The sequence below is a fragment of the Symphalangus syndactylus genome, chromosome 3, assembly GCF_028878055.3.
Source record: "Symphalangus syndactylus isolate Jambi chromosome 3, NHGRI_mSymSyn1-v2.1_pri, whole genome shotgun sequence".
In the NCBI taxonomy this organism is placed as follows: domain Eukaryota; kingdom Metazoa; phylum Chordata; class Mammalia; order Primates; family Hylobatidae; genus Symphalangus; species Symphalangus syndactylus.
Window position 1 is genome coordinate 60,549,827 of NC_072425.2, and position 15,060 is coordinate 60,564,886.

Here is a 15,060-nt window from a genome sequence, read left to right on the forward strand (position 1 = left end):
TTATTTGCCTTTTATCTTTAGAAAATAAACTTTAAGAAACATATTACCTATTGGTGAGTTTATTTTACAGTTTGTAAACTGAACTTAATTGTTGTTGGTAATTCTTTTTAGGAGTATGAAAATGCTGAAAATACTTCAGCTCAGTCCAAAGTTATGAATAAAAAAGATAAAAGAAAGAATCATCAGGGAAAAGACAAACCTCTCACAGTATCACTAAAAGATTTTCATTCGGAAGGTAATGTATATACAATGCTATTACGCTAAAAGAACTATTCTACATCTGTTTTATACTTCAGTTGTAAATATCTTTCTAATTTTTAAACAGTAAGTAAAAGTTGTTCATGTATCATGTACAATGTAAAAAATGTAAACCTGTGTCTTAGTTCGTTTTGTACTGCTGTAACAGTACTTGAGAATGGGTCATTTATAATGAATGGAAGTTTATTGGCTCACAGTTCTGGAAGCTGGGAAGTTCAATATCAAGATGCCAGCATCTGGTGAGGGCCTTCTTGACAAGTCATCACATGGCAAGAGTGAGAGCAAAAGGGGGCCAAATTTGCCCTTTTATAACCAATCCCACCTGTGAGGGTGGAGCTCTGATGGCCTAATTACCTGTTAAAGATCTCACCTCTTAATATTGTTACAATGGCAATTAAATTTCTTCTTTTTTTTTTTTTTTAGGTGGAGTCTCACTCTGTAGCCCAAGCTGGAGTGCAGTGGTGCAGTCATGGCTCACTGTAACCTCCGCCTCCATGACTCAAGCAATTCTTATGCCTCAGTCTCCCGAGTAGCTGGGACTACAGGCCCGTGTCACCATGCCCAACTAGTCTTTGTATTTTTTAGTAGAGATGGGGTTTCACCATCTTGCCCAGGGTGGTCTCAAACTCCTGAGCTCAGGAGATCTGCCCGCCTTGGCCTCCCAAACTGCTGGGATTACAGGCATGAGCCACCACACCTGGTGGCGATTAAATTCCAACATGAGTTTTGGAAGGGACAAAACTGTTTGGAAATAAACTAAAACCATTTGGGGTTTTAAAGTAATTTAAAATAAGTCATTAAAACTTCATAAAACTTTAGTAAGAATTTATCTTTTTGTATTTTTGAGTTTCTCTCTTTCCTAAAACTTACTGAAAATAAAAACTGACATTTGTAATTTGAGTCATCTTGAAACATATTATTTTCCTTATACATGAACTGATTTGGCTTACAGTATGCCAGGAATAGTATTTTCATATTTCAGCCATTATTGGTCAACCTCTTCAAGTTATCTGGAACTGCATCTTAGAAAATTAAAATACAAATTTTAGAATGAGACTTATTACCAGAAAAGTGTTTATAGGATCATTTGTATTTTTTATCAAATGGAGAAGACAGAAGGAATTTTACTATCCACTAAACTTTTGAAGATAAACCACAAAGCACATTATATTTAATGTGGGTAATGTTAAAAATACTTAGCCTGTGCTGTACGGTATGGTAGCTACTATTCATGTGTGGCAGTTTAAATAAAAATTAAAATGAAAATGTAGTTTCTTAATTGCATTAGCCATATTTCAAGTGCTCAGTAGTCACAACTAGTGGCTTCCATGTTAGTCCAGCTATAGAACATTACTATCATCACAGAAAATTTTATTGAACAGCGTTGTGTCTATACCAGTCAGAATAGTTGCTCGCCATATGAACAGCTATTTGTTGATTGACAGAGCATTTTATTTGATTCATATGAATTCAGCCTCAGTACATTGGGCATTGTTCTGTGAGGATAAATATTACCATAGCAGTAATTTCAAAAAGAAAAAAACCTAAATACTGCTTTCAGAAATAAGCCTTTCTTTGAAAATCAGAGAATATATTTGAAGATTATATTGTTTTCCTTTGAGGATCAAGAAAGTTTTTCCCTGTAGGCTGCCAGTGATTAAGCTGCTTTGCTTTGGGGTTAAAAGAACAAATACATATTAAAATTTCCAAGTTTTGGTTGGGCGTGGTGGCACATGCCTGTAATCCTAGCACTTTGCAGGGACAAGGCAGGTGGATCCATTTCAGGTCAGGAGTTCGAGCCCAGCCTGGCCAACATGGTGAAACCCTGTCTCTACTAAAAATACAAAGAGTAGCTGGGCGTGGTGGCGTGTGCCTGTAATCCCAGCTACTCCAGAGGCTGAGGCAGGAGAATCTATTGAACCGGGGAGGTGGAGGTTTTAGTGAGCCGAGGTTGTGCCATTGGACTCCAGCCTGGGGCAACAGAGTGGGACTTCATCTTAAAAAAAAACAGAAAAAACGCTGGGCGCGATGGCTCACGCCTGCAATTCCAGCACTTTGGGAGGCTGAGGCAGGTGGATCACCTGAGGTCAGGAGTTTGAGACCAGCCTGGCCAACATGGTGAAACCCCATCTCTACTAAATACAAAAAATTAGCCAGGCGTAGTAGTGCATGCCTGTAATCCTAGCTACTCAGGAGGCTGAGGCAGGAGAATTGCCTGAACCCAAGAGGTGGAGGTTGCAGTGAGCCAAGATTGCACCATTGCACTCCAACCTGGGCAACAAGAGCGAAACTCCATCTATCTCAAAAAAAAAAAAAAAAAATCCAAGTTTAGTAAAAAAGATTTCACCTAAGAAATCTATTTTGGGCTGGATGCAGTGGACCATACCTTTAATCCCAGTGCTTTGGGAGGCCAAGGCAGGAGATCGCTTGAGGCTAGGAGCCAGAGGCTGGCCACGGTGGCTCACGCCTGTAGTCCCAGCACTTTTAGGAGGCCGAGGTGGGTGGATCACGAGGTTAGGAGATCAAGACCATCCTGGCTAACATGATGAAACCCATCTTTACTAAAAATACAAAAAATTAGCTGGACATGGTGGCACGTGCCTGTAGTCCCAACTACTCGGGAGGCTGAGGCAGGAGAATCGCTTGAACCCGGGAGGCAGAGGTTGCAGTGAGCCGAGATCATACCATTACACTCCAGCCTGGGTGGCAGGGTGAGACTCCATCTCAAAAAAAAAAAAAAAAGAAAAAAGAAATACATTTTTTTAAAAACTAGGCAGAAACGTGGAAAGAATGCTTTCTAAAACTCCTGTTTTCCACATTTGATTTCTTAAATAGTATGTAAATTTGAGAAAAACATCAGTATGTTATTAAAGAGAAGCTACACAGCTTTTGCAAGTCATGATTAACACAGTTGAGGTTCTTCCTTAGGTTCTGGCATCACTGTATGCTAAATAGAACATGCTGGAAGAGTGACTGTCTAATTTACCAAGATTTGGTAGTTTGATCTGAAGTTGGTGATTTTGGCATTTACTGTGTTTATGGACACTATTCTGATCAAGAAATTCTTTAGAGAACTGGACCAGCTTTTAGATTCTCAGTCATAAGAAAGTTATATTATTTTTAGTCCTTGAGAATAGAAAATTTCTGCTGTACACAAGAAGCATTGTTAAGTATTAGATATCCTGATCATCTCTACTTTAAATAAGAATACTTGCTCGCTATTTGTACTTTATTTAGAGACAGAGTCTTGCTCTGTCGCCCAGGTTGGAGTGCAATAGCACGATCCTGGCTCTCTGCAGCTTCCGCCTCCTGGGTTCAAGCGATTCTCATGCCTCAGCCTCCCAAGTAATTGAGATTACAAGTGTGTACCACCATGCCTGGCTATTTTTTTTTATTTTTAGTAGAGATGGAGTTTCACCATGTTGGCCAGCCTGGTCTCAAACTCCTGGCCTCGGGTGATCCGCCCGCCTGGGCCTCCCAAAGTGCTGGGATTACAGGTGTGAGCCATCACCCCGGCCCTATTTGTACTTTAGACTCCTTTATGCTTTCCTCATTCGGCTCTTGATAATTCCTTTCCAGAAATGCTGTGTTGTTTCTAGGCCAATAATTTGTTTCATCTAGATATATTTGTTATGGGTTATTTTTTGTGTTAATTCTATAAATATATATCAATTTTTAGGATTCTTTTATAGTGCTATTAAATCACCTTGATATATGTTTTTAAAATAAAATAGCTAATAGTTTTAAAGGACATAAATTACTATTCTACCTTTTCATTACACAAAAGCAGTAACCTGAACATTTTTTGTAGTTATAGTAACCTGTGATTTGATTTTGGACATATTTGTGTCCCCTTGACTTGCTCCCCCCACCTCCCAAATTATGCGGAACCAAAAAACTAAATTACGTGGAACTCATATGCTTAAAATGCAATAATATCCCTTGATATGGGTGGGATTTACCTAGGATAATAAGACTTGATCCTTAAGCTGAGTAAATTAGTAATTATATACTGAATTTTAACATCTTAAACCTAGAAAAGTAAATCAGATGAGAATCCTAGAAAACTCTTAAATGACTTCTATAACTCATAGGAGATAATTTTGAAATTCTTTCAGTTTGGTTTTTTTTTTTTTTTTTTTTTACATTTTTGTATGTTAAATTCCTTCAATAAATTTTCATCTTTGTTTCTTTTTCATTTACAGATCACATTAGTAAAAAGACTGAGGTAAGTCTTATTGTAGCCATCTTGTAGAAAACACTGATGATTTTAAGAATAATACTTAAATACTTAGCAGTAAGTCTTTTTTGAGACATAATCATTTAAAGGACAACCCATAGGTTTGTCTTGAGTGAACCCAGTCATGTTTCTGCCATTATATAAGGATGTAAAATGCATTGTTGTAGAATAAAAATAAGATTATTTGCATGAAGCATAATATCATTTGGCTTTATCTTCCTAATTTGTATATATACGTGTATGAGCCAAAGGTTACTTTGTGTGTGCCAAGCTTAAAATCTCAGAGAAAAGTGGTTTAATCTCCCACTCTGTATTTTAATCTTTATTAAAAACTTATCCTGAGAAGATGTCTCATATTATTTTGGAATTATGAAAGTTTGAAATAAACTGTGATTCTTTAGATATACTCATGGGTAAAAGTAACCTGATTATATACTTTTCTTACCATTTACTGTTAGTGTAGCCTACACTTCCTGGTGTTGGGGATTTGGGGTTTTTTGTTTCTGTTATTTAAATACTATAGTACAGCCTCTCCAAATCTTTTAGTTGGGAGATTGTGCTATTAAAAAAATCCTCTAACATTTAGGAAGATACTAATGAAATGTTAAAATTATTTTTATCTTTTAAGGTAATAGTTTCAAAGTTTTATTCTTCTATTATATATGTGTTCTTATTAGTAATTCCATTGTTTAATTTTTTATAGTCAGATGGTCCTTGATTTCACTTTAGAATATATGTGTGTGTGTGTATATATATATCTGTGTGTATATATATATAGATATATATATATATATGGCTTCTGACCATTTCTTGTTTGTTTCAAACATTTGCTTGACAGGTTAGGAAAACGAAATCTATCTCTTAAAATCACATCTAAATAATTTTGTGATTATATTAATAATTTAGTTCCTAACTACTATGCATGCAAACACAGAATTGGTTTGTTGTTAAAACAGATGGTCAATTTTTTTTAAAGTTATTTGCAAACCATTGTCATCATTTTTTAGATTAAAATTTAAATGACTACATATATAGACTGAATATTCCATGTCTGAAAGTGGAAAACATACTTTTGAACTGATTCCAATTTATTTTTGTCCATTGATTTATTTGGGGGATAGTGTTATACAAATAAGAAAGCAGATACACATGGTGTACGTGCTCCTAAGACAAGTCTATAAACTGTTTGATGCTTGCATTTTCTTCTTTCCTGATTTGAAAGAAGACAAAAAATGCAAACTGACAAGATCCTACCTATTTAATATATTAAAGATGAGTTGTATTTAAACAAGCTTCTGTATGTAGAATAATATATTTTGTCTTTCCTTATAATTTTAGAGCTGTGTTCTGTCTTGTTAAATAATCTGATATATAATAAAATTCATTTTGAAGATTTCTAATGATTAAGTTCCACATTTGTAAATGCAGTCTAATTATGATTTATTTCCCTTACAATTATATTAAGAATTTGGTTATAAGAGTATGTAATTCATGTTATCTTTATTTTTGTTTTTGTTTTTTAACTTTTAAAGTTCAGGGGTACACGTGTAGGTTTGTTATATAGATAAACTTGGGTCACGGTAGTTTGTTATACAGATTATTTTGTCACCCAGGTATTAAGCCTAGTACCCATTAGTTATTTTTCTTGATCCTCTCCCTCCTCCCACCCTTCACCCTCTGGTAAGCCCCAGTGTGTCTTGTTCCCCTCTATGTGTCCATGTGTTCTCATTATTTAGCTCCCACTTAAAGTGAGAACATGCAGTATTTGGTTTTTGTTTCTGCATTAGTTTGTTAAGGATAGTGGCATCCAGCTATATCCATGTCCCTGCAGAGGACACAATCTCATTCTTTTTTATGGCTGCATAGTATTCCATGGTGCATATGTACCACGTTTTCTTTATCCAGTCTACCATTGATGGGCATTTAGGTTGATTCCATGTCTGCTATTGTGAACAGTGTTTCAGTGAACATACGTGTGCATGTGTCTTTATAATAGAACCATTTATATTCTTCTGGGTGTATACCCAGTAAAGGGATTGCTGGATCAAATGGTATTTCTGTTTTTAGTTCTTTGAGGAATCGCCACACTGCTTTCCACAATGGTTGAACTAATTTACACTCCCAACAACAGTGGATAAGCATTTCTTTCTCTCGTAACCCTGCCAGTATCTGTTATTTTTTGACTTTTTGATAATAGCCATTCTGACTGGTGTACATTTTGATACTTGTTAAAAGTATGCCAAAATTATGTTCCATTTCCATTAGAGGCATTACTTTCTGGGACTTAAATATTTAAATGTTACAATGGTTATACCATTGATCTAGAAATTTAGAAGATCCTTTTTTTCCACAGAGAATCCAAAAAAGCCTAAAGAAAATTCCAATTTGAACTCTCAAACAAAATGTTATTTGCTCCTACAAATGTACTAGTTTTGTTAACATCGTATGCTGAATGATTGACTTAATTCATTCCATCTTTAATATATTACTTAGGCCAAGGAATTTTTTTTTCATGGCTACTCTAAAGTTCCTAACATCTGTGGCAAATAATATTCTTGCGTACCTCCTCTTAAATCAGATATTTATTGGATAAAATTCAGGAGGGAAAATATTTTACTTTATTGATGGGTGATGAGGTGTACTTGAACTGTATATATATTCCTGGTGCTAGCTAAACTTGTTCTCAGGTTAACTTCGTTATTTCTTTTTTCTTCTGTCTAGAGTAGGTACTTGTACATAGCTCTTTATAAAATCTCAACAAATCATGCCTTTTCAGGAGTTTTATTTGATTCTTAGTCTTTTTTTTTCTGTTGGACTGAAGTTGTTTTGTTTTTTAATATGTTGCTTTTTAAATGCCAGAACTGTTAGGAAGGGTATCTCGTAGATACTCATTTCTCTCTAGTCCCACTTTTATCTGGCCTTCCAAACTCCGGTCCTTCTACTATGGTTTTAGTTTAAAAAATCTTAGTGATCATCATATGTCTTGAAGTCTAAACGATCAAGTCTTCAATATGCTTGAATGCACTATCATTGGAAGAGTACCCAAGAAACTGTAACAGTGGTTGTCAAAGGTGGCAGTGGGGGAGATATTGGACAGAGGGATAGGAGAAATAGCCTGCCTCCTTTTTACAGTATAAGCTTCTGAATTTTCTGTCATGTCCGTGTACTACTTGTGTAAAAATTATATTAAAAATAAGAAGGACTGTGTGAAGAAAGGAACCAGGGAACAAACCCAGTCCTATCTGTCTCTACAACCTACTTCCTTCATATAGCACTGTGCTTTAGCACTATGCTCCACATGTCTACCTTTAGCTGATTATGAGCGTGGACAAATAATTTATTCACTTTAGGCCCTAGTTACATTACGAAAAGTAATGTTGGATCTGTTGATTTCTAAAATTATGATAAATGATCAGAGTGCAATTGAAATAAAGAATAAAGAAAAATATGCTAAAAAATGAACCCTATAGTTAATGCTACCAACACACAGGAGTGTAGCAGTAATAAAATTAGACTATTAATTTTATTTGTCTTTCTGAGATGGATTCTCGCTCTCTTGCCAAGCTGGAATGCAGTGGTGCAACCTCAGCTCACTGCAACCTCCGCCTCCCAGGTTCAAACGATTCTCGTGCCTCAGTCTCCCGAGTAGCTGGGGTCTACAGATGTGCACCACCATACCCAGCTAATTGTTGTATTTTTAATAGAGGTGGGGTTTCACCATGTTGGCCAGGATGGTCTCCATCTCTTCACCTGGTGATCCACCCACCTCGGCCTCCCAAAGTGGGATTACAGGTGTGAGTCACTGCACCTGGCCTAAATTTTTTATTTTGTTTCTTTTTTTTTTTAGACTATTAAATTTTAAAAGCAAATAAATTTAACCTAGCTTTAAATAAATCTCACCTAGAATCTGTTTTACCTAAAGATTCAACCTGTTTTCTATTCTTCTCAGTGTGTTGAGCTCATTCTTGTTACTAAGCCTTTCCTTGTTTGTATGTGTTACATTTGTTAGCTCTCTTTGGTTGTAAGCAACAGAAGCCCAACTCAATCCAGCATAAACAAAACAGAGACAGTTATTTGGTTCATATAACCACATCATGGAAGAATAGGGGGAGAGTCGATCTCATAGTTGACTGGATCCAGGCATTTAGACAGCTTTAGGACTCTCCATTTCACTCCCTACTCTCAGCTGCTATCTGTTCCTTCACTTCAAGGGAGGTCACATGATTACTTGGGGATCTCGGGGTTATAGCTTTGCATAATTTCTTATAAACCGTTAATTAGCTTTTGAGGTTTGATAGATTCATTTCTTTTTTTTTTTTTTTCCTTTTCTCTCTCTTTTTTTTTTTTTTTTTTTTGAGACAGAGTCTCTCTGTGTCCTCCTGGCTGGAGTGCAGTGGTGTGATCTTGGCTCACTGCAACCTCTGCCTCCTGGGTTCAAGCAATTCTTGTGCCTCAGCTTCCCGAGTAGCTGGGATTACAGGCGCCCACCACCATGCCCAGTTAATTTTTTATTTTTATTAGAGACGGGGTTTCACTGGGTTGCTCAGGCTGGTCTCAAACTCCTGGCCTTAAGTGATCTACTGGCCTTGGCCTCCCATAGTGTTGGGATTTCAGGAGTGAGCCACTGTGCCTGACTCAAGTTGTTTTCTTTCAAAAAAAAATTTTTTTTTTCCTTTTTAACATCTGCCAAGGCTCTGTCATCCATCAAGTTGTTTTCTTGAGGAGTTGAGGGAGGCAAGAATATTTCCTAGATGGCGTGATATATTTCCTATCATATCACATCAAGGGTCATAGAATGTGAGGTTATTTTTATGATGTTAAATTGATTACTGGTTCTAAAACCATTCTCCAATAAAAGGAACCAGGACTCCTTGGAGAAACGGCTGTGTCTAGGGCGATGACAGGGAATATACAAGATGAGCCCAGAGCCAGGCATGGTGGCTGGCGCCTGTAATGCCAGCTACTCCAGAGGCCGAGGTGAGAGGAATGCTTGAGGCCAGGAGATCCAGACCAGCCTCGGCAACATAGTGTGATCCCATCTCTAAAAAGTTTTGTAAACAAAATTAGTCAGGCTCAGTGGTGCACACCTGTAGTCCCAGCTACTCTGGATGCTGAGGCAGGAAGATCGTTTGAGCTCAGGAATTCCAGGATGAGCTATGATAGCACCACTGCACTCTAGCATGGGCGACAGAGTGAGACTCCATCTCTTAAAAAAAAAAAAAAAAAAAGAAGGGGCCGGGCGTGGTGGGTCACCCCTGTAATCCCAGCAGTTTGGGAAGCTGAGGTGGGTGGATCACGAGGTCAAGAGATCGAGACCATCCTGGCCAACATAGTGAAATCCCGTCTCTACTAAAAATACAAAAATTATCTGGGTGTGGTGGCATGCACTTGTAGTCCCACCTACTCGGGAGCTGAGGCAGGAGAATCGCCTGAACCCGGGAGGTCGAGGTTGCAGTGAGTCGAGATCGCGCCGCTGCACTCCAACGTGGCAACAGAGCCAGCCTCTGTCTCAAAAAAAAAAAAAAGGTTTTCTGTTTACTCTGTTGATAGTTTCTTTTGCTGTGCCGAAGCTTTTTAGTTTAACTAGGTCCCGTTTGTCAGTTTTTGTTTTTGTTACGATTGGCTTTTTTTTTTTTTTTTTTGAGACAGGGTCTTGCTCTGTCACCCACCCGGGCTGGAGTGCAATGGCACGGTCTCAGCTTACTGGAACCTCTGCCTCCCAGGCTCAAGCAATCCTCCCACCACAGCCTCCTGAGTAGCTGGGACTACAGGCACATGCCACCACTCCCAGCTAGTTTTTTGTATTTTTGGTAGAGACAGGGTTTCGCCATGTTGTCCAGGCTGGTCTTGAACTCCGGGGTCAAGTGATCCACCTACCTTGACCTCCCAAAGTGGTGGGACTACAGGCGTGAGCCACTGTGCCCGACCTGCAATTGCTTTTGAGGAGTTGGTCATAAACTCTTTCCCAAGGCCAGTGTCCCCATTGGTATTTCCTAGGTTTTATTCTAGGATTCTTGTAGTTTTAGGTCTTACATTTAAGTCTTAAATCCATCTTGAGTTAATTTTTGTATATGGTGATAGGTAGGGGTCCAGTTTCAATCTTCTGCATTTGGTTAGCGAGCGATCCTTGCACATTTTATCGAATAGGGAGTCTTTTTCCTTATTGCCTATTTTTGTTAACTTTGTCCCCAGTAGTCCTCATTTCTGGCATATAGTAGGTAATGTAAATGAATTTTGTTGATGAATAAATATTCTGCCTTTTCACCAAAACCTTCCCTAGACTTTTTTGGTCTGCCTCCCCTGTACATTTTAATGATATTTATAACAGGCACATAGTAGGTTTCATTTTGTCTGCCAGTTGAAGTATATCATTAGGGCTTTTATGGAGCTTTGCATTAAGAATTCTGAGACTGTCGTTGCTCAGCAAGAAAAAGTACAATTATCAGTTAATTATATTGCAATTTATAAAAGAGGAAGAAGTTGGTGAATACTTTACATGTTCTTGCCATCCCTGATTTACAGAAGAGTGCTTAATTATTGTGTCTATTACTATTTCATGTATTAGTTGTCTTTCTCAGTAGATTGTGAATTCCATGAGAGTAGCCCATGCAGAGCATAGTATTATTTGCATAGTAAGAGTTTAATAATGCTGAATTATTTCAAGTCAAGTTCAAGATTTGAGTCCATCAGGTTCATCTTAGGGGTGAGAAAAAGTATTTGTATATAATGTATACTTAATGTAATAGCTCATTGAAGAACACCGTTTTCTTTTTTTTTAATTTCCAACTTTTATTTTAAGTTCAGGGGTATATGTGCAAGATCTGCAGGTTTGTTACATAGGTAAACGTGTGCCATGGCAGTTTGCTGCACAGATCATCCCATCACCTAAGTATTAAGCCCAGCGTCCATTAGCTGTGTTTCCTGATGCTCTCCTTTCCCCCACCCCCTTCCCTTCCACAGGCGCCAGTGTGTGTTGGTCCCCACCCTCCTGTGTCTATATGTTCTCATCCATTCAGTTCCCACTTACAAGTGAGAACACTTAGTATTTGGTTTTCTGTTCCTGCATTAGTTTCTGAGAATAATGGCTTCCAGCTCCATCCATGTGCATGATTGCACAGTAGTCCATGGCATATATATACCACATTTTCTTTATCCAGTCTATCATTGATGGGCATTTGGTTGATTCCATGTCTTTGCTATTGTGAATAGTGCTGCAGTGAACATATGCATGCATGTATCTTTATAATAGAATGATTTATATTCCTTTGGATATATACCCAGTAATGGGATTGCTGGGTTGAATCATATTTCTGCCTCTAGGTCTTTGAGGAAAATCACTACACTGTCTTCCACAGTGGTTGAACTAATTTACACTCCCACCAAAAGTGTAATAGCTTTTTCTCCACAACCTCATCAACATCTGTTATGTTTTGACTTTTAATAATAGCCATTCTGACTGGAAGAATACCATTTTCTTTTGAGACAGGGTCTTGCTCTGTCGCTCAGGCTGGAGTGCAGTGGTGTGATCACAGCTCACTGCAGCCTCAGTCTCCTGAGCTCAAGTGATCCTCCTGCCTCATCCTCCTGAGTAGCTAGAACTACAGGTGCACACCACCATGCCCAGCTAATATTTTCTACTTTTTGTAGAGATGGGGTCTTGCTATGTTGCCCAGGCTGATCTTGAACTCCTAGACTTAAGCAACTCTCCTGCTTTCCACAGTTGGGATTATAGGTGTGAGCTATCACACCTGGCCAGAACATCATTATTCAGATTTCCTCTTGAAATAAGTTAAAAGCACACAAGAGTGGTAAAAGAGAAATAGCACATATAGATGGACCATTTTGAAGTTTGTGTGTTACTGTATATTAAGGTATCTTAAAACTGTAAAGCTGAGAGGCTAGTCCTTGAGGAGGTGACTTGGAGCCCTTGGAAATATGAAACTATTATAATGAAAGTGACAGTTTTTCCCAAATTGATCTATAGAGTCTTTGCAGTTCTAGTGAAAATCCTGGAGTTTTAAGAACTCAAGTTGGCTGGGCGCAGTGGCTCATGCCTGTAATCCCAGCACTTTGGGAGGCCAAGGTGGGCGGATCACAAGGTCAGGAGATCGAGACCATCCTGGCTAACACGGTGAAACCCCTTCTCTACTAAAAATATTTAAAAAATTACCTGGGCATGGTGGCGGGCACCTGTAATCCCAGCTACTTGGGAGGCTGAGTCAGGAGAATGGCGTGAACCCGGAGGGCGGAGCTTGCAGTGAGCCGAGATCACGCTACTGCACTCCAGCCTGGGCAACAGAGCGAGATTCCGTCTCAAAAAGAAAAAAAAAGAACTCAACAAATTAATATGGAAAAGCAATGGCCAAAAAGTAGCTAAGAACTGCTAACTAAGAACCATGTATAATGTCACTGTGTTGTTTATCAGTATTCCATATATGCATGTGTTAGTTTTTGAGCTATTTTGTTCCACTGGTCAGTTTATTCCTGTGCTGTTACCACACTCTGTTAAATATTGTAACATCGTAATATCTTATATATGAAAAAGCAAGGGACTCTTTTTTAGCCATATTAGAAAAAACCAGATTGGATCTCTGCCTTCTATCACACATTAAAATCCATTTTATATAAATTAAATGCATATATGAAAGGCAAATTTTACAACTTTTAGAACTATAAAATACAGTAAAATACATTTGTAGCACAGGGTTAGGGGAAAACTTAACAAAACCACTAACCATAAAACAAAAGGTTGATAAAGTAGATGTCACTCAAAATGAATAACTTATTTTCCACAACATACCAGAATGGATATAAAAAGACAAGGCACAAATGGGAAAAATCTATTTTCAAAACAGAACTGACAAAGCATTAGTATTCAGATAAAGAACTCCAATCAAATGGTTACTGTCTCATAAAAATATAAAAAATAGACAAGTGACATTATGCATTTCACAAAATAGGAAATATGAATAGCAAAAACATACAAAATATTCAGTTTTGCTGCTGATCCGAGAAATGCAGTTATGATCACACTGAGATACTGGTTTTTTTCCACCCACCAGGCAGGCAAAAATTATGAAGTTTGCAGATAACAAGATTCAGAGGTTATAGATCAATCGAGTTTTGGGTCAGTTTATATTGGTGGGAATGCAAATTAGTACAAATATTTCGCATGATTTTGGTGTTCATATGAAGTCAAATATTCGTTATAACCCAGGAGTCAGCAATTTTTTTTCTGTAAAGGACCAGGTAGCAAATATTTTAGGCTTTGAGGTACATTCAGTCTCTGCCACAATTACTCAGTTCTGCCGCTACTTAGTATAAAAACAGCTATGGACAATACTTAAATCAATGAGCATGCATGGCTGTGTTCCAACAAAACTTCATTTGCGAAAAAGAGGCAGCATTTCGGGCTGTAGTTTGTTCACCTCCGATACAAATTATGACTTAGCAGTCCACTTGTAGGTACACATGCCTTAGAGAAGATTGCATGTGTTTCCTAGGAGCCATGTAAAAAAATGTTTATATGTGCAATGGCCCAGCATCATGACCTCCATGTTACTCAGGAAACAAACCTGAAAAAATTCAAATGTTTATCTTCAGTAGAATGGATAAATTTTAGTATAATCACACATATATAAAAAATTATGTAGTAGTGAAAGCAAATGAATATTTAAGTCCAGGTAACAACATGGATGAATCCAAAAGAGAATGTTGAGTGAAGAACCAGTCTCAGAGGAATGCATCAGAGTGATACCAATTTTAGAAAACTTAAAATTCAGCAGAACTAAGTATTCCTGCTAAAAATGTTTAATCTATATGTAAATCAAGCCTTAAGATCTGACTTCCATTTTACAGGAGATGTAGGGGTTAGAAGTGCAAGTTAAGTGATACCTAAAGGAAACAATCAGGCAAATCTAGAAGATAGATAACTTTGTAGGACAACTGACCTGGTCTCTTCAACAGGAAACTGTTACGGAGAAGAAAAGTTTGGTTGTGGACGGGGGTCTCTAGATTGAGGAAGATTTAAGAGATATCAAATGCAATTTGTGCAGGCTTTTATTAGATTAGCAATAAAAAACATTTTTATACAATTGAAATTTAAATGTAAAGTAGGTATAGACTGGGCACAGTGGCTCATGCCTGTAATCCCAGCACTTTGGGAGCCTGAGGCGGGTGGATCACTTGAGGCCAGGAGGTTGGAGACCAGCCTGGCCAATGTGGTGAAACCCCATCTCTACTAAAAATAGAAAAATTAGCCGGGTGTGATGGCACATGCCTAGAGCAAAACTGTCTACAAAATAATAATAATAATAATAATAATAATAATAATAATGTAGGAATAAGGTGATGTTAACAAATATGATTTTTGTTAGGTATGATAATGATAATATGGTTAAATTGGGCAATTTCTTATAGCTGCATGTGAAAGAATTTCGAGATGAACTATCATAATAACTGCACTTTATTATAAAATACCTAGGCCCAAAAGGAGGGCTAAATATAGAAAATCCTTAAATCTAAATGTAGAGTATATGGGTGAAAATTTTCATAATAAAAAG

At 37.6% G+C, this 15,060-nt stretch overlaps 1 protein-coding gene across 3 annotated transcripts in view; it reads left to right on the plus strand.

The window, feature by feature from the left end:
* The window catches only part of GKAP1 (G kinase anchoring protein 1), a 79,576-nt gene that overhangs the window by 27,976 nt on the left and 36,540 nt on the right, over positions 1-15,060 (plus strand). For all 3 annotated transcript variants that reach the window (XM_055272125.2, XM_055272126.2, XM_055272127.2), the window contains exons 6-7: positions 112-235; positions 4,464-4,486. In XM_055272125.2, coding sequence (XP_055128100.1) covers positions 112-235; positions 4,464-4,486 — 147 coding nt within the window. The remainder of the gene's footprint in view (positions 1-111; positions 236-4,463; positions 4,487-15,060) is intronic.